Genomic DNA, 20,806 nt, shown 5'->3' with positions numbered 1-20,806 from the left:
ACAAGGAGAAACGAGTTACAATCTCTCACCACTCCAGACAGAATCACACGTGCCAGAGGAGAGGGGAACTTTGGACCTTGGTTAGATGGACTCCAACTCCCATGGCCAGCAGGCTCAGAGGGCTAGGATGGGTTATGTCATCATGACTCATGAACATTACCTACCAACACTTAGAGAGTAGTATGTTTCATGTTTTAAGAAAAGCGAAAAGGAGTATTTCTAGAGCAGTGGTTCTCAACCTTCCTAATGCTGCGACCCTTTAATACAGTTCCTCATGTTGTGGTGACCCCCAACCATAAACTTATTTTTGTTGCTACTTCATAACTGTAATTTTGCTACTGTTATGAATCGTAATGTAAATATCTGATATGCAGGATGTATTTTCATTGTTACAAATTGAACATAATTAAAGCATAGTGATTAATCACAAAAACAATATGTAATTATATATGTGTTTTCCAATGGTCTTAGGCGACCCCTGTGAAAGGGTCATTCAACCCCCAAAGGGGTCTCGACCCACAGGTTGAGAACCGCTGTTCTAGAGAGAAAGGTGATTTATATTTTTTGGAAAAAGTTTAAAATGTAGGTAAACAAACATTTCACTCTCATCTTTATCTCACTTGACCTAGTGTATTGTATTGGAGAACAATAGGGCAGGGTGCAGACTGTGGTTAACTTGAGGAGCAGCCTTTAGCTAATTGGTGCCATGTTCAAATCTCAAAATGTAGTCTGTAACAGAATTACCTGGGAATCTTTTTAAAATTAAAGTCCCTGAACCACAAATACATGAAAAATCAGCAGCTAACCAAAGACTCCGTTCACTTGGTCTAGAGCAGGGTTCTGGGAACTGCATTTTAATAATCACCTTAGGTCAGTACTACCCAATAAAAATAATATGCACTACAAACTACAAGCCACATATGTAACTTTATGTTTTCTGGTAGCCACATTTTTATAAGTAAAAAGAAACTGAAGAAATTAACTTTAATATGTTTCATTTCACTTCGTGCATCTATTATTTCATCATATGATTATTATTAATAAAATTATTAATTTTTGATACTAAGTCTTCAAAATACGGAGTATAATTTACATGTACAGTGTACCTCAATTCACAGTAGCCATGTTTCAAGTGCCCAATTGTTATTATTGCAAGACACTTACCTTTTTTGTTTAAGTTTTGTGAAAGTTATACTTTCATTGATGTCCATTGCTTAAGTAAGCATAAGGTGCTTGTCTGAGTCTGTTGGGGTTGCTATAACAAAATATCACAAACTGGAGGGGTAGGAGTGGAAAATAAACAACAGGAATTTATTTCTCAAAGTTCTGGAGGCTGGATGTCCCAGATCGGGGTGCTGAGGGCCCTCTCCCCACAGACCTTTCATTGTGTCCTCACATGGTGGAAGAGCTGGGGAACTCTGTGGGGTGTCTTTTTTAAGAGCATTGATGCCATTCATGAGGGCACCACCCTTAGGACCTAATCACCTACCAAAGGCCCCACTTCCTAATACCAACATGTGGGACTTTAGGATTTCAACATATTCATTTGTAGGGGGGTGGGGGGAGACAGAAACATTCAAACCATAGCAGTGCTCAAACAAAACAATGTAATCGGCCACTATCATTTACCCCAACCATTCCTCTCCAGACTGGAATAGGAGACTGAGCAACCAATCCCAGCTCTGCCTCACATGAATTCCCATGACCTTAGACAAGCGGCCACTTCACCAGTGAAGGTCACAAATTCCTTATCTATATGTAAATCACTTGAACCAGAAGCACCATAATCTCTACTTTCATCCTCACCTGACTCTCTCCCATTGTGCAGGTCTGTCTCCAAACTTCCCTTTTTATAAGGATACCAGTCAGATTGCCTTAGTTGACCTCATCTTGACTAATTACATCTTACTTCCAAATAAGGTCACTCTGAGCTATAGGGGGTTAGGACTTCAATATATGAATTTGGAGGAGGGTTGATTCAACCCAGATACCAGTCAGATTGCCCGTGGTCGGCAAACCGCGGCTCGCGAGCCACATGCGGCTCTTTGGCCCCTTGAGTGTGGCTCTTCCTAAGCCTTAGGAGTACCCTAATTAAATTAATAACAATGTACCTACCTATATAGTTTAAGTTTAAAAAATTTGGCTCTCAAAAGAAATTTCAATCGTTGTACTGTTGATATTTGGCTCTGTTGACTAATGAGTTTGCCGACCACTGGTATAGACCCACATTGGACTGTGGTGACACCTCTACAAGCCTAAAACCATCAAAGGTTGCCAGCAAACCACCGGGAGCTGGTGAGAGGCATGGAACAGACTCTTCCTCGCTGCCCTCAGAAGGAACCGACGCTGCCAACACCTTGATTGTGTACTTCTAACCTCCAGAACCGAGAAAACACACTTCTGTTGTTTAAACTGCTCAGTTTGTGATACCTTGTTCATAGCAGCCTAAGCAAATTAATCCGATGTCCCTCCGGAGCCTGAGATAATGAAGACTCCCATCCCGCAGCTGTGCCGCGCGAGACTCACAGACTTTTCAGTGGGCCAGGGAAGGGCTGCCAGGGGCTCCTCTGTGCTTTGGCCCAGAAGTGACACAGGCCGCTTCTGCTCAAAGGCTGTTGGCCAGCACGAGTCCTCTAGGTCCTAACTGCAGGTCTGGGAAACACGGAAAATGAGCATCACCATGTCTGCCACCCTTCCCAACAGGGACCCTCCCCAGAAAGCACAATATTTTCTTGAACAATAGAATAGCTTTGCTGGGTGGAACTACATAGTCACTCGGCCCTCCCTTCTGTACGTTTCAGGGGAGTTGGATGAGGTATTGAGGAATTGAGGTATGGAGGAGTCAGAGTTCCATGCAGGTTTCAGCTCATGTCAGATGACCTTTATAATCGAACTGCCATAGTTATAACTGGCTGTCAAGAGTATTACACCAACATAGACTTGGGTCTGAATGCGACACTCTATCCACTGAGCCAAACTGGTTAGGGTGAACTGCCCTAGTTATAACTGGCTGTTAAGAGTATTACACCAAGACAGACTTGGGTCTGAATAAGTTGAGATCGATGAATAGCAATTGCTTTGGGGAAATGATGAGAGAGAAAGAGAGTATGTATACCAAGCACTTGCCCCTCCACTTCTAGAGGAGCAGGCATGGATAATGAGGCAATGTTTATTTCTGGGTCAGCATAGAAAAGGGGTCAGAATGCCTGATTTTAGGCCTCAGTCCCAAATAACATGATAAAATCCTTCCCCTGATAATGACTTTCAAACTGCTTTTACTTTTGTTACCTTATATGGTATTCTCAACATTCTTGGGAGGCACACATTTTAGATAAAAAGGTAGGGGGTTCACAGAGGTTAAATGATTTTCCTAAAGTCATGCAGGAGGAGTGGCTTTCAAATCCAGGACTGGAGCCTACATTTCTCAGGGCTCCTCCCAGGGGCCTCCCATTATCCTGGGACAGAGGTTAGTGTCATTACTGATGGACAAACTTCCTGATCTCAGTTTTAGAAAGATTTTTAAAACAGGAGAAGGAAACGCTACGTTCAGCAGCCCATTGGTAAGATACTTCACACAAGTACTGTGCAGGAAGTTCTAATACGACTGAAACAAGGAGTTGGTTGCCATTATTTCTCTTAGGACTCACCAAGGTATTGTTGGATCTGCAGGGTGCACGGTTAAAGTGCTTTTGTTCTGATGTATCTGATAGTGCAGCACTTGAAAGCACACCAGAGATGCATTGCTCCAGAATTTAACAGATAGGCCAGTGTAGAAATGTAACTGTGCAGAAACTCCATTTCTTTTAGGTTAATCCTCACCCAAGGATATTTTTCCATTGGTTTTTAGAGAGAGTGGAAAGGAGGGGGAGAGACAGAGAGAGAGAAACATCAATGTGAGAGAGACACATCACTTGGTTGTCTCCTGCACACGCCCCATTAGGGCCGGAGCTCAAGCCTGCAACTGAGGTAAGTGCTCTTAACAGGAATGGAACACGGGACCCTTCAGTCCACGGGTCAATGCTCTATTCACTGAACCAAACCGGCTAGGACAAAACTCCATTTCTTGTAACGTTTCTTTTTCCTTTCCGTCCATGCTCTCCCTTCCTTAGTCATAAGCCCTTAGGACATCAGATTCTGGTCCATGTCAACCTGTCTTAAGAACAAAGCGTAAGGTCTGTTGACCACAGAAACAGAGTGGTCACACTAAAGATAACATCTTTGCTTCAGTTGTGTTTCAGCCCCAGGTCCATGAAAGTTGGCCCTACAGACCACACCCTCATGAAACCAGACAGAACAATGCCATGGCTGACATTCAGGACCTGATACAATGATCCACTACTCCCGGCCCTGGCCGGGTAGCTCAGTTGGTTAGAGCATCATCCCGATACACCAAGGTTGCAGGTTCAATCCCTGGTTAGGGCATCCACATACCTAGGTTGTGGGTTCGATCCCCAGTTGGGGCACAAACCAGAGGCAACCGATTGATGTTTCTCTTTCACATCCATATAAGAAATATTAAAAATAATCAACTACTCCCTACCCTGGCTGCAATCAGTGGGGCCCACAACCCCAACTCCTTTAGCCATCACGATTAATGATCCCCATATATAGCCCATCCCCTGGAAGGCACTGGGCAACCAGGTCTTTGAACAACTTAGCTTACTTGTGTCTCCGGGCTTGGCACCATTTCCTCAACTAGTAAACTCTTACTTTCTTGGCTGCAAACTCAGTCCTGTTTGCATTTGATTGGGCTCTGATGCACACAGGCAAAGGAACCCCTTTAGTCCCACATCAGAATCATACATGCAGGCTCCACGCTATGAGGTAGTCAGGTAACACGATCAGGTAACATTTCCCTCCTGAAAACATGGGTAGCATGAGAAAGATGATTAAAGTGGTTCTGTTAAGATGACTTTTTAATTGCAAAATGACAATATCCCAGCATCTCTGCCTCACAGAGTTTAGGGAAATATTTAGATAGTGTTTGTGTGTCCTAAGAGGAAGGCTGGTACATAATTGCAAATTATTACCACTTCTGCAGGTCATGCTGACAAGATTATCTCCCAGCAGGCTGGCAATCAGAGATCTGCTTCTAATCCGGTGGGTTTTCACAGCTGGCCACCTTTTTCTTTATTCCAGGATAAAATGGAAATTAGTGTTATAGACCTACGCCTTTCCCTTTCAGGGACCATTTATCATATCAAAGCCCATTTGTCTGTGTACCAGCCTAACACAATTAGGTGAACAGAGTTCTAGGAGGAACCCACAGCTGCCTGAGAGACAAGTAATCACAAAACACAAAGCTTCATCGCAGCAGCTGCCATCTAAATACAGTTTTCAAAATGTGGCAGCTAAGAGGCAGTGTAAGGGGAGAATTTTCAGGGAACCACCTATAATGCTCATAATGCTTAGTTTGAAATGGGGGCTTAAATTCCCAATTCTTTGATATGGTAGGAAAAGCCCTGTAATATCTGGCCCTTCTCTCCTCAGCCCTTCTCAGGATGCAGGGTGCCAGACACAGTGCTAAATGCATTCCAAGCAGCGTTTCATTTAATCCTCAAAACAACCCTTCAATAGGTATACTATTACTGCCATTTTCCAGTTGAGGAAACTGCAGTTCAGAGAGGTCAAGTAATCTACCCAGGGCCACACAGCTAGAAAGGGGCTGAGCTCCCTGAATCCAAACACTCTCCACTCTTACAGATCATATTATCATGGGCTACATACACACTGTGCTTGGGTCTGGGAATTGTTAGAGAAAAAATTGTGACATTTGTTAAATGGTTAGGAAAAACTGATTCAAGGCTATTGCAATAGGTGTCAAAACTATCCCAATGGGGAGAGAGATTGGGCTCAGCTCCAAATACTGCAGACAGCTGGGGATTCATAGACACCTAGCGGAGTGTGTAAGGTCGGTGGATGAAAAATTACTAAGACACATAGGAGGATTCTTGCTGAAGGCAGGTCAAGGACTTAAACATCAAAGGTGGAGGGATGAGGAGCTTGATCAGGTACCAAGGATGGGCAGGATCCGCACTAAACTGACTTAGCAGGATTCTTGGTAAAACTGAGCGAGGCAAGCCAAAAACAGGCCAAGGACCAAGGTGGGGGCTTAATAGAAGAGAGGCTCCAGGGAGCCTGACTAAAGTTTGGTCAAGAGAATCTTTGTCAAGAAACTGAAGTGAACAAAGCAGGAGACTCCTGCCCTCAAGGGGTGAAGGGTCTGTCACAGCTGCCCACAGTGGGACGCTCTCTGGGGTTTCCTTTCCTTTCATCAATATTCGACCAGGATGGTAGAAGGTGAAGGCGGTGGTAGGTAGTGGAGATGGGAAGTGATGAGAGAAGGTGTGGCAGCTCTGTGGGTAGGTGAGGTCAGGACCTGCCTAGCATAATCCATTCATCCCTGAGAGTGGGAGGCAGCCAGGCCAGGGCTGTGTTTTGGTCTCAGCTCCCAATAACCCTTGGAATCTGTCTGGCCCTTTCTCCCTGGCTGTCTTGTTCTAGGTATGCCCTCTAACCTTGACCTACCCCTACCTTGCTCTTCCTGATGAAGAGCTTACTATGAGAGACGGGAGACTGGGGAGACCATTTCCTGCTTGATTCTACTGGATCTTAGCAGTCCTACATTCCGGGTTCCAGAGAAACCCACATCCCAGCCCAATGGGTGGAGCGAGCACACAGACAACACACACACTTGTGTGTTCACTCACTCAGCCAACACTTAGTGAGCATCTAGCACCTGAGAGGACTTGTGCTAAGTGCTAGCAAGATACAGAGATGGATGCGACATTCATTGGCAAGTTCAGCAATCAGCACAGCTCACAGTTTGTTTAGATGTTTATATAAGAAATCATGATAGAAGCTGAGACTTGGACAGCTTCCTAGGAGAATGTAATCATGACTATCATGTGGGAAATGCTTACTATAAGCCCACATTGTTCTAAGAATGTTGTTACCAATACACAACAATCCTATGAGGTAAATCCTGTTAAGAGGCTCCTTTTAAGAGGAAGCTTAGGGAGATTATCTTGTCCAAAGTCAGAGTGACAAAGTAGGGAAGCCGGGACTGAAACTCAAAGCTGGAACACCCGACAATGGACAACATGCTGTGGAAGTACTGGAACCTCCACCGCAGCATTGTGCCAATGGGTTACTTATGACGGGCACTCAGATCTGGGAGGTTCAGTTCTACCTGGGGATCAGAGGAGCATAAAAACCCATTCAATCTGATCACAAAACAGAAGCAGACAATGCCTGGACTTAGTAGACACTAGGGAACCTGAGCCATTACTAGCAGCAATTGAGTTCTCAAAAGCTCACATTGTGCTGGAAAATGCTTCTCTCTCCTCTGATGCAACACTTCTCAGGCCTCACTGTGAGCACTACTCACCAGGGAGGCTTGGTCACATTCAGGTTCTGATTCAGCAGGCGTGGGGTGGGGCCCGAGGCCCTCACTCCTCACAAGCTCCCAGGATGCAGATGCTGTTAGTCTGTAGACTTCATTTGGACAACTAAGGCTCTGGAACAGTGGTGCTCCAAGTATGGTTCCTGCAATAGCAGCAGCAACATCACCTTTAGAAATGCAAATTCCCAGCCCCACCCTGGACCAGCTGAATCAGAAACTCTGGGGTGGAGCCCAGCAATCAGTGCTTAACAAGATCTCCAGGTGATGAAAATGCACCCTGAGGCTTGAGAACCACTCACTGGGACAGCAGTGTATTCGCCTCTTTGCTCCTTCATATAAGGGTTCTTGTTTGTTCTTGTGGTGGTGGGTTTTTTTTTTTCTGCTGGAGACACTTCCAGATGAGGGAAGAAATCCTGATGTACTTGCTACACGCACGGAGGTGGGGGGGATGCAGAATCCCTTTCTGACAAATCATCTCTCAGCAACTCAAAGATGGCAAATTGTGTGGTTGCATTTTTAAAACCACAGGTCAGAAGCCAGATTCATCTTTATCAAGACTCACCTTTAACCTGAGTTATATAATTATCAAATATTAACAGCGATGTGTGTGTACATTATATAGGGTATATGCGTGTGTTTACATATAGGGTGTCCCCCCAAAATGAATACACACGCTTTGAATGATTATAAAGGCAGTGCTTGTTAAAATAGATTTCATTTTCAAAATTGAGCTCTGAGCTGTGAAAATGTGTAAACATTTTTGGGGACACTGTGTATGTGTGTATGTGTGTGTGTGTGTGAGTGTGTGTGTGTGTGTGTAGGCTTTGTACTACTCGATAGATTTATGGGGAAATATGCAATTGATTATAAGAAACATTTCCAACATCAAAATGTAACTACAACAACATAATAGAAATGAAAACTGCTTAATGTGTAGTATTACAGAAAAACATCTCACCCTAATTAACACGATCTCAGTATTTGTTAGATGGAAGGTTATAATTTCTCAGTAAGAGTACAAACAAGCTTATGATCATAATTTTATGAGCACTGAATTTAATTTCAATAGAAATTGAGATGTTTGTTTCCACTGTATCAAATTTGCCTCTGGATACTGGGAGTCTGTATTATTCAAGATGGAATAGGCTAAGTAGCACATAAATAGAAATTTCCTTTCATGCTCACAGCACATGTCCAGCATGGTGTGTGTGTGTGTGGGTGAAGGTGGGAGGAGTGCTCTGGTCCACCCAGTCACTTGGACCCCAGGCTAAGAGAGCTCTACCTTCTTGGGACACAGCTACCTCAGCCTGTGCTCTAGGATACTTGTGCAGGGCAAAACCTGAAGACTTAGATGAGGCTTTTTCACTCTCTCATCACTTCCACTCACATTTCATTGGCCAGAATGAGTCTTGTGACTCTGCCTAGCTGCAAGGGAAGCTGGAAGAGTGGTCCTCTATATTTCCAGGAAACTAGAACTAGAGAAAAGAGAACTAAAAATTGGTGAACAATAGTAATGTCTCCACATGAAGCTCAAATATGTTGCATTTGAATCCCTAATAAGAGCCATAAGTAATTAAAATGGTCAACAATAAACAATAAGATCTTTATAAATCAGCATTGTGAAGCTGCCATTTATGAATAATTTATTATGTGCCAGGCACTGATTATCCTATTTTACATATATTATCTCAACTGGTGCTAAAATAGCCTATGAAGTGGTCCCATTATTTAGCCAGTGTAAACCTCTAGCCAATCTGAGGCAGCATTTGAACCCAGTTCTGTCTGACTCCAGAGCACTCAGACCTAACCCATGTACAATACTCCCAGGTAACAATGCCAGTCTCCTCTCTATTCTTCAAAGCTCTCTCTGGTTACACATTGCCTTTCTGTGGACTGTTAGGGTTGCCAAAGGGGGAATGCACGAGGCCAAAGTGGTAAGGGATTATGAATTTATTAGGTCATCTGGAAAACCAGATGGGCTGAGTCCCAAAATGGTGCCAGCACCCAAAGATGGGGAGTCAGAGGTTTTTAAAGGACTCTAGGCGGGCTTTTTCTGGGCGGAGAATTCTCTGTGCAGGTCTGGATTCTGGGAAACTCCGGAGGGGAGAGATAATGGTCTTAGCAAGTGGAATGTGGTCTAAACAAATTGAATGTCCATTGTGAAGTGGCCTAAAGGTCAGTTCCCAGGGGAGGGGGTATCGATTCAATTATTTGATCAGACCTACCATGGACTACGTAGTGATTTAAATCAGATGCTGGCAGGGATGAACCCTAATCTCTGTAGGACCTTCCTTAGTGTCTGGAATGAGTCCAGGCGTGCATCCAGGTAGGACTTTGTAAGGTCAGGTCCTAGCACAGCCTGAAGTCTTAGATGCTGATCTACTCTCATTTTCTCTTCTGTCCTACAGAGAGAGATGGGGCCCTGGTTTTCTCCAGCAGCTAGAAGAGCCCATCGTCTATGAATGCACGACAAAGAAAATGCAAGTTGGAAACATTTAGCAGGATATAGACATGGAATGAAAAAGAGAGAAGACTTCTTGTCAACTTTTACCTGGAAGTTCAAAGATAACCTTAAGTGCAGCAAACATCTTGCCACCTTGCCCTCAGCTTCAGGTACAATTTCCTCCCCTTTCCCATGCAAATGATTCATGATCTCCAGTCATTTTTAGTTTTAATATCAGGCAAACCACGTAAACCATTGTTGTTGTTTTTCTTTAAATCCTTACCCAAGGATATGCTTTCATTAATTTCTAGAGAGAGATGAAGGGAGAGAGAGAGAGAGAGAGAGAGAAACATCGATAAGTTGCTTCCCATACCCTCCCGACCAGGGACCGAACCTGCAACCTAGTTACATGCCCTGGTTGGGAATCAAATCCACAACCTTTTGGTGAATAGAATGACGTTCCAATTAACTGATCCACCTGGCCAGGGTTAAACCATTATTTTAATAGGCAGAGTATGCATTACAAATAAAGTACATATGCCCAGTCGGTGTGGCTTGGTGGTTGAGCGTCAACCTATGAACCAAGATGTCATGGTTCGATTCCCAGTCAGGGCACATGCCCAGGTTATGGGCTCAATCCCTGTAGGGGGCATGCAGGAGGTAGCCAATCAATGATTCTCTCATCGTTGATGTTTCTATCTCTCTCTCCCTCTCCCTTCCTCCTAAAAAATATTTTTTTAAAAATAAAGAACATCTGAAGTCATATATATACACATATATGTATGTATATATTAACTGGCTATCAAATGGACATTTACAAAAATAGACATAAATAGCATAAAAACCATGTTCAACAGGATCGAAATACCACAGAATGCATGTTGACATTTGAGTAAAATGGTTTTTACTCAAATCCTAGCTTCATCTACAGCTGCTCTGTGACACTCAGTTGTTTGCCTGCTGTCTGCCTCAGCACGTTCATCTGCAAAAGGAAAGAAAAGCATCTCTACCTGGGAGGGTGGTTATGAGGATTAATGAAGCCCAACCATGCAAAGCAACAAGCACACTCTCCCTCAATGCCTCACACACAGGCCCTCCACACAAGTGGTGGTCACAACTCACCCAACTGTGGCAGGAGGTTAAGAAAAGAAAGCTGGAACCCCTGGGGCTGCTGTATAGAGGGTGCGATAGGGAATACATTTGTACCTGTACTAAATAGGGCGTACATTTTAATCTCTGCACAAGGTCGGAGGAGGACTTGCATTGTAGAGACTATAAACATCTCATTTTCCAGGAGGCCATACAATAGGGCTAGTTAGCTGCCCAGAGTCTATTTGGGGAACAAGATGTACATTGAACTATGAAGAAAGACAAAACAACATGAAAGGAAACCTGTTCTGCCTTTTATCCCGCCTCTAAAGCATGTCTGTATTCTGAATGACGAAGCAGGAAGGAGATACAGCCTGGCAGCCTGTGCCCTTTCCCAGAAGGATGACTCACCGCCCCAGTGAGTGTCCCAGGGAGACATGTTTATGAGGTTGGCGACCTCGGAGAGCCTCTGGCTCTGCATGTTTTATGCTCTGTGTTATGCCCCCATGTAGATAAACTGAAGCGAGTTCACTTTGAATGCACAGTCTCATAAAATTTCATAAAAGCAGACACCATGCATATAACGTGTGTGTATATATATATCAATGGACGTGCTGTGGTCTGGTAACCTAGCCAGAATTCCAGAAAATAGATTGTGGCCACAACCCACACTGCCTCTTCCTCAGTAGAGAATCCAGCACTCTCCAGAGCCCTGGAGGTGCCTACAATATCTTGCACCTGCCCCCCTTCCCCCTCCCCCCACATGCATACACCCCACTGCCCACAGCCACAAGAAGTTGATCCTATAAAGCCAGCCAGTCCTCCTCTCTCACTTCCTTTATGAAAGGGCCACAGGGTACCCTAGCAGTGTTATCGCCCACTACTAGGTCCGCCCTTTCTTTAATCAAAGCCAGCTTCTTTCCACAGGACTCTCCATGGCTTTTATTCTTCTGTGTCTCTTCTTCTAGATTAGAATGAAAGTTACCTCCCCCTCTAGCCCATCAAAATCCTTCCTCTTTTTCAAAGCCCAGCTGAAATGTTTTCCTATATCTATAGTTAGTAAAAAACAAAACAATATATATTAGGAAAGTGGGGCTAAACAAAGTCTGGAAATGTTACCACCTTAACAGATTATATGTCTGTGAGAGGTAGTTATCAAATGCTGCCTTTCAAAATGTATTTGACATTAGCGCCCTCCCACAGGGCACGTCACAGGTCTAAGGTTGCTTGGATCACATTTTGGAAAGTATTCTATTTCTCCTTCCACAATATTAACTCTGTAAAGACAGGCATGGCATCCAATCACTGTGTCCAATACATAACTCAATACAGCTCATCCTGTGTAACAGGCATAACAAAATAAGCATGTTTGCTAACAGCTTATTGTCTTGGGTAAATGGAAAGGCCTATTTCAAACCCCTCACTGTTGTGATGGGAAGTGGGTAAGAGTAGGTGCCTATTGGGGGTAATGTGAGTTTACTTTTTTTTTTTTTTGTAAAAGAAAGGAATTAGTGACACTGGCTTCTAGCCTTCATTCCCCAACAATACCCTGGGAAGAAGCCTCTAGAATGTTCCCCCAAGCATGTGTTTAACCTGGAAGACATTGTACCCTTTGTGGAGGGAAGGAAACTCAGATATTGCAAACCTGCCTATGCTAATACGGTAGCCACTAGCCACATATGGCTGTTTAAATTACCTAAAAGTATATAAAATGTAAAATTTAGTTTCTTAGTCACACTAGCCACATGTCAAGTACTCAATAGCCATATTTGATTAGTGGCCACCATATGAGAAAGCACAGATATAGAGAATTCCCGTCACTGCAGAAAGTTCCATTGGACAGTGATACAAGAAGTACAATCCTCCACCATCAGATCTGAAATTACTCCATGACAACCCACGTTCTTTCCTGCTTCCATGAAAGACCTCAAGTAAGGACCAATGCCCACCCTCTCTCCCCCAACAAGAGTCGTGTGTGGCCATCTTTAGACAAACAGCCATAGGAAAAGCCAGAGGTTAGCATCAAATGGACAGCATCCTTCTCAAAGGGCCTGTCCTTCTATCTCAGGTCTGTCTGTCTGTCTCTCTGCCCCCCTGTAGTACTGATTACCCCAGATACACCAGGAGGCTGCATGCCAGAGTGTAATCCCCGTGAACAGAGCACAGATGGCAAGGTTTTCCTTGCGGTATAAACAATGGTCTGGATAAGGTACCAAGCCAGGTAAGTGGTGGAGTCTGGATCTGGGGAGGGATGTGAGTTGCCATCTCCCCTCACCAATCCATAAAAGCAGGAGTTTAACCAGGGTTGGGTTGTGGGCAGACCGGAGGCCAGGGTGAGGACACGGAGGGTAACTCCCTGTGGAGTGGAGTCTGTGCTTCCTCCACAGACACTGAGCTTCCCCATGCACTGGAAAACCTTAAGCCAATTTCACGACTAATTCACAGGCTAATTGAGACCAGACTGTGCCTCATTGTGAGGCAGAGTTACAGCATTACACCATTACGTACATCCTAGGCCGAGCCTTCATTTAGATCACAAATTTCCCAGCACAGTTGTTATTGGTAATTAAACCTACTTGATTGTTCCATTACACAGAGATTCCATGACAGTAAAGAAATTAAACATAACTAATCTTTAGCTCATTTCTAAAGGTGTACGGAAATGAGAACCGACAACGGTATAAAATATGTGAATGATGCACTCCCATCATTTTTTGTCAGTTTTTGGCAGGCTTGGCTCATGGAAGCTCAGAGATTTGAGACACTTTAATACACAAGCATATATCTGTTTTACTGTAACACAATAAAAATTAAGCATGGATGGAAAACAGCATGAATTACTTTGAAAAAAATCACATTTACAGCGCCCAGATATAAATTCCCAGCAATTTACATGTTTGTAATCCCGGGCAGTTCTAGAAGCATTTTCCCTCTAATCTGTGTCTAACCTTTAGTTTCCAGGCCACACCTGCTGTCAGAAATTAAGGTCACTGACTTCTTGGCTTAAGTGTCTATCTAGACTTCCTGGGCCTGGCTGATTTCCTCTTCTATTTTTTTTTTTTTTTCAGATTCCAGTTCCATTTCTCCCCCTTCAAAGTGTAGGCATATCAGAATCACCCAAGGGTCTGGTGGCAAATGCAGATGCGTGGGCCCCACCTGTGTCAACATCCCTGAGGCAGCAGCCCAACGACCTACATGTGTAATCAGCCCCCAGGAGATCCTTGTGCAGACTAAAGTCACTCACTGCCACATGTGACACCAAAGCTCTCCAGTGCAAGAATTAACTGTCATGTGTCCCTATATCTCCAGCATCCAACTCCATGCCTAGCCGAGAATGGTCATCAACGGGAGAACATACTGACCCAAATTGATAAGTTCTTTCCTTTTTCAAATGGGTCTTAAAAAAAAAAAATCAAAGACCCTATTATGTAGGGATCTATCTGCTCCAGCCTATTTTCTACAAAATAATCCACTCACCTTTCCTGAGACAGACCTGCCCACATTGCCAACTCCAAAGACCAGAAAGAAAGATTGTTCCAATGCTACCAGGAATGGTGCTTCCTCTTGCTGGTGGCCACCATCTGCCCTTCCCTCTGGGGCAAGGAGGTGGCTTATGTCCTCAACATCAAATGTCTCTCTTGGAGCTCTTAAACCAGTGTCTTTAACTTTTACAACAGAATCACCTAGAAGCTTGCTCAGAAATACATGTTCCTGGGTGAATTTCCACCCTGAGATAAGTACCCACCCGGTCAGATTTGGGGCACTGAGTTGTCTGCGTATCCCCCAGATGATTTTGATGTGGAGGACCCTGACCTATTCTTGGAGAAATTCCTGTTTAATTCCAGCCCTCAAAAAACTCCCTCAACTTCCCCTCCTCAAAAGGTGGGAATGCTATACCCCTTTAGTGCTCTCTGATTTGGCAGGATGTGTGTGTGTTTGGGGGGGCGGGGGGCGCGGAGTAGATAGAGGATGAATGCCCAACCCAGCAATTATAACCATTATACTCTGATGGATGTGATACTTAATATGAAAGCTCTTCCCTAAGACTGCCCTCCTGTAAATTGAGGAAGGAATGGGGGAAACTCACATTTCTTGAACATTAGAAAATAATGCTAAGGGCTAAGTATTCCTATTCTCTTACCATCTCTCCACAGCCCATCTAAACCTCACCATGTATTCCCAGGCAGAATTAATTGCTGGCCTGCTGCACCTTCCTCCCCAGAGCACTTAGCCCCTTTCCTGGATTAGCACATTTATCTGGCATTCAAGCTAATGGTTTGCTGTAGGTCTTTTCCTTAGACATCCTTTGCTCTTAGGCAGGTTGGAGTTTCTTTATCTCGGCAGCACCCAGGCTTGGCTGTAAGGTGCTACTCAAATAAAGGTTCCAGGTGGATGGACTGCAGGTAAGGCCCACCTTGGCCCCTAGGAACAGCTTCTTTGAGAGAGCTGCACATCGAGGTGTTGGCCTTTCATGCTGCCCTGAACCTTTTTTATAGCTGTGCTTCTCTTCAACCCATTTTCTAGAATTACGTCACTACCAACAAATCCGTGTACAAAAGCTACAGAGATGAGTAATTTTCCCTAAAGACATTGCCCATTAACTGTGAAGCCTGTGTTGCTTTGCAGGTTTGAAGATACATGTATGTGTATATACCATGTATATATAATCTTATTATGATGCATTTCACCTTGTATAGTTCCATGTGCTATGGCTCTCAGCCTTATAAACCCCATAAAACCTATGTATTTTTACAGCAGTCTTTCTGATCTTGAAAGAAAATGCTGTGCGTATGGCCTTGGTACACAGCAAAGTATCTCTATCCTGCCTTTACATTAAGACCATCCCCTGTTACACTCTGAGTTTCTGACATCAGCAATATGGGGATTTTTCAGAAGGTATGAAGCATCTTTTTCTAGTTCCTTGAGCCCAGACTTTTGGAAGAGCCCTCTGTTTAGCTCCAGTCTCTCCCTACTTCCAATCCACCCACCCCAATTCCATAGAGATCTTCCTGAAAACCCAGACTTGTTATCCACTCTTTAGGAAGAAGGCCAGCCTTCATCTTGCTGATGCTTCCAAAGCCGTTGCACCTGTTTCCAGGGCTCTACTGGCCCCTCTGAACAAGACTCTTCCCTCATGCTTGGCTTCTACTATTCCCTCTGCCCAGAAAGCCATCTCCCCCACTTTGGCCTCTTGAAATCCCACCTATTCCTCAAAATCTACCTTCGTGCCAACTGCAGCTCAGTGGATGGGATCAACACCTGGCTCCAGAGTTCACCTGCTGTGTGACCATGGGCAAGGCACTCGACTACCCTGAGCCTCAGTTTGCTGTTCTTCAAATCAAGGACTCAATCAAAGGATGTCTAAAAGACAAGAAAATAAAATCCCCAGAAATAATTTTTAGTCCCCAATTCAATCCTCTGAACCACTTCCCCTTCCCTTCTCATACAGAGCTGAGAATGGACTGTGCATTACTAGACTGAGTCATGTTTATTATAACCCCCAGTAGATTAAGAGGTTTTCACGGTCAGGGCGTCACATCTTAGACATGCCTCGCACATAGTAAGTATGCAATGGATATTAGAGGAAGGGTTAATGTATCTCCTTCTCATTCATAATCAGAGCCATATAATTCACAGGTCAGTTGCTTCTGAGAGGTGATGTGGAAACAAATGAACTCAGAGGTCAGAATGATCTAACCTTGAACCCTAGCTGTGTAAAGTTAAAAAAGACATTTTTTATTTCCTAATTTGGAAAGTGGGAATGTTAATACCGCTATGGAAATAACCCGACTTCATTAGGGTTGCTCAGAGGATGAAGTACACAAATGTGGGTGAGGTGCCATCATTGTTATTATTAGGCTGTCATCAAGCTTTTGGTTTGGGCTCACAGCCTTGGCAGACTCACTAGGGGAACATCTAAGCTCAGTGGTTTTAGAGATCTTGGGAAATGTGGCCCAACTGTCCCACCTCCCAGGGCCGCACTGTGAATTTCACAGGCCCTAGGCAATTTGGTTTTATGAACCCCTTCCTCCATAAACTAATAATAATAATAAAATAAATTCTATGTTATGACTGTATTGGTATAAAGATGAATGTAATCAGGCTGGATTTATTATTTTATATTGCTTATTATTTATTAATTTTCTTCTGATTTTAAAAGAAATTAAAATGAGAACATTATTGTGGGTTCCAGGCATTGCATCTCCTGTACAGGACAGAGAAGTCAGCCTGGCCTTAAGTCTCTGAAGTCTGACCTCTGAAGTGTCAGCTCCAACCAGGCTCCCTCTCACTGGCTCTTCTCAAGCCACTCCTCTCGGGTCTGTGCACACCATGGAGTCTTTGCACAAATTTGTCCTTCTTCCTAGAACTCTCTCCTCTTCCCCTTTCCCTTGTTTACTTTCCACACATACAGAAATCTCCTATGCACACATCAGCGGTCCTGACCCCCCGTTTCTGATCCAGCAGCTCTGGGATGAGACCCTGGAGTCTGTATTTTAACAGCACTCTAGTGGTGCTGATGCTGTGGTCCTGAACTAACTACACTCTGGAGACAGCTGCCTTGGAGGTCTGCTCTCTCTGGTAAGCCTTCTCTGATCTGATTTGGTTACGTTTCTCCCACAGATGCTCTCCAAGGACTGAAGGCCTCTGCTTTATCTATGTAACTTTCTGCTTCCCGTCTCTCTCTCCCATTTGACGATAAGCTACACCTGTCTTTTTGCCAGCTGTGGGATTTGTACCCAGCACACAGTAGGTGCTCAGTAAATGCGTGTGACGGCTGTTCAGAAAAATGGAACCAACTTAATCTAACAACAGTAAACACGAGTGTCAGAATCCTCTCAACTCACCAGCACTGCATTTTCATTTTTTCTCTCCTTTTTTTACAATTTTCAGTTTCATAATTCCTCACATGCCCGTTGTTCCAAGGGCAGAGCAAGGAGCAGGGCAGAAACCGCTTCCCGCGACCTGGAAGGCCCTGCACTAAGCCCCGCCCTCACGTGTCGTCCCGCCCCGATTCTCCGCCTACGGCGCCATACCCCGCCCACTTCCCCACGCTCCGCCCCATCACCGACTCTGGACTTAGGCCCCGCCCCATCACCGACTCTGGCCATAGGCCCCGCCTCCTGTCCGTCCCTAGGCCTCGCCCCTCGCCCCTCGCCCCTCCCCAGACCAGCTGCCTCTGCGCATGCCCGGACGCCCAGAAACTCTGAGGAGTCACCCGCTGGAAACAAACTTTCACGGAACAATGTCGCGACCCTGTCCTCCGGAGACAGTCAGGTAAAGCCTCCCCGGCCCCTGGCACGCTGAGCCGGCCTTGATCGGGGCGGGGCTGAGCTGATCGCGGGCTGCGGGTCGTAGTGGCCTTTTACCCGCGATTGCTTTTGCCGAGCCCGCACTCGATGCCCAACCTCCTTGGCCGCCGGCAGGGTCCAGGGACCTCTGCATCTTCTCCGGCCCCGGACGGAGCCGGGCTCTGGCATCTTGAGTTAACACCTGTCATCATGGGTCGTCCCCACCCCACCCCCCTTCCCCCAAGGCGTTCCCCTGCCCAGCCGCTTAGCTTTTCTGCTCCAGGCGGCTCCGGAGTTCAACCTCTGGAACCCCAGCCCTCACCTGGCAACCCAGGGTTCAAGTTCCCTGGTGGCTACTCCCAGTCGTGGCCTTGGATCTCAGTTACATAACCTCTCTGGTTCTGGACCAGATTAGGCGCTCACCTCGTCGCGCTGGTGTGAGGATGAAAAGAGAAAAGCAAGGCAAGAGTGTGGGATAAGCCCATGCTCAGAACAGGGTGTCTGCTACTTTTTTGTTGGTGTTTTTATGGTGATTATTCCCAGGATCGGCCCCTAATGTGGACAGACACATTTTTGCAGACTTAGCATCTGCTGGACCCTCTGATTAGTTCTGGGGCCTCTTAGAAGCCACACTGGGCAGGCCCGTTTCCTCTTCTGGATGCCTCCCTGGAGTTCCCAGCACTCTGATTCCTTTCAAGCCTTTGGTCGTAATTTTGCAGTTCACTGTGGTTATCCAACCACTTTTAGGGAGCATCCTGCCAGTAGAAAGAGGCATAAAATAGCAAACAGCTCCCACAAACAACTGCTCATTTAATGATGGAGACATTTATGACAGTAGTCATCATTCATAGGCCACTAGCTGAGTACCAGCCACCATATATGAATTATGTCATTAAATCCTCATAAATACTTTCAAGCATGTCACAGATGAGGGAAGGGGAGCTCAGAGCGGTCTTTCCTAAGCATTTTGAAACCAGTTCTAGCTGACTTCCACATCTGATTTTGCCCACTCTGCAAAACTGCCTTTCCCATAGAAAAATTACAATTAAACTGTTAGTTTTTTGGGTTGTCAATAACAATGTGCCACAAACTGGGTAGCTTACAAAAGAGAAGTTTATGCTCTCGCAGTTGTGAAAACCAGAAGTCCAAAATCAAGAACCTGCCAGGTTCTAGGGGGGACCCTTCCTGGCCTGTGGCAGCTTCTGGTGTTCCTTGGCTTCTGGCAGTGTCACATCCAGCCTCTGCCTCTGTCTTCACCTGGCCTTCTTTCTTGTGTGTGTATCTGTCTCTCTGTGTCCTCTCCTCTTTTTATAAGGACACCAGTCATTGGAATTAGGGCCCACCTTAAAACCAGGGTGATTTCATCTTAAGTCCTAAACTAATTACATCTACAGGAATTCTGTTTCCAAGTCAGATTTGTGGTTTAGGGAGGACACTAACCCACTACACAAACCAGCAACAAAATACACCGTTCAAAAGGACCAAGACAAATTCACAGTCATGGATTCAGGGCACCATTTGTGGTCATAAATCCCAATACTTGTATATTCTCAAAGTGTGTTCCCCTGGTCTGCAACATCACCATCACTTGGGAGTTTGATATAAATGCTAACTCTCAGGCTCCACCCCACACTTACTGAGTCACAGTTTGGGGTGGGCCTAGCAAACCCTCTAGGGCAGTGGTTCTCAACCTTCCTAATGCCGCGACTCTTGAATACAGTTCCTCATGTTGTGGTGACCCCCAACCATAAATTATTTTCGTTGCTTCTTCATAACTGTAATTTTGCTACTGTTATGAATCGTAATGTAAATACCTGATATGCAGGATGTATTTTCATTGTTACAAATTGAACATAATTAAAGCCTAGTGATTAATCACAAAAACAATATGTAATTATATATGTGTTTTCAAATGGCCTTAGGCGACCCCTGTGAAAGGGTCGTTTGACCCCCAAAGGGGTCACGACCCACAGGTTGGCAACCCACAGGTTGAGAACCACTGCTCTAGGACAGTGGTCGGCAAACTCATTAGTCAACAGAGCCAAATATCAACAGTACAACAATTGAAATTTCTTTTGAGAGCCAAATTTTTTAAACTTAAACTATATAGGTAGGTACATTGTTATTAACTTAATTAGGGTACTCCTAAGGCTTAGGAAGAGCCACACTCAAGGGGCCAAAGAGCCACATGTGGCTTGCGAGCCACACTTTGCCAATCACGGCTCTAGGGGATTCTGTTGCTGTTAAAGTTTGGGAACCACTGTTATAAAGCAGTTGAATATTTGATAACAAAAGGAATGCTTGATAACATGACATAAGGGCCAGATTAAGAGAAAGTTCTTAACTTACAATGATCTGACCTTACAATGACTTATTTAGCAAACCTGTCTTATATTTATGGATTTTGATAATTAACTACTGCATTGTTAAAAAGTATTTTACCATAATTTAAATTTAGTTTTCAAATGAACTTGTGTACTAAACTGTGTTCTTAGTACATAGTTCCACCCCTCACCCATGGGGGATACATTCCAAGACCCCCAGGAGATGCCTGAAACTGCAGATAGTACCAAACCATAT

The 20,806-nt window shown here is 44.7% G+C and overlaps 1 protein-coding gene and 1 long non-coding RNA gene across 2 annotated transcripts in view; one reads left to right on the top strand and one right to left on the bottom strand.

Annotated features, from left to right (window-relative positions):
* Window positions 1-16,271, bottom strand: part of LOC106725466 — a 47,710-nt gene extending 31,439 nt beyond the window's left edge. Inside the window, exon 1 of the long non-coding RNA XR_001361361.1 lies at window positions 16,159-16,271. This is a non-coding gene — a long non-coding RNA (uncharacterized LOC106725466). The remainder of the gene's footprint in view (window positions 1-16,158) is intronic.
* A 1,817-nt stretch (window positions 16,272-18,088) lies between these two features.
* Window positions 18,089-20,806, top strand: part of NUDT7 (nudix (nucleoside diphosphate linked moiety X)-type motif 7) — a 10,324-nt gene continuing 7,606 nt past the window's right edge. The window contains exon 1 of the mRNA XM_005862601.2: window positions 18,089-18,212. Coding sequence (XP_005862663.1) covers window positions 18,121-18,212 — 92 coding nt within the window. The 5' untranslated portion in view covers window positions 18,089-18,120. The remainder of the gene's footprint in view (window positions 18,213-20,806) is intronic.

Source organism: Myotis brandtii, unplaced genomic scaffold (genome assembly GCF_000412655.1).
Source record: "Myotis brandtii unplaced genomic scaffold, ASM41265v1 scaffold165, whole genome shotgun sequence".
In the NCBI taxonomy this organism is placed as follows: Eukaryota; Metazoa; Chordata; class Mammalia; order Chiroptera; family Vespertilionidae; genus Myotis; species Myotis brandtii.
Note: the sequence above shows the minus strand (reverse complement) of the source record. Positions and strands in the feature narration are given on the sequence as shown.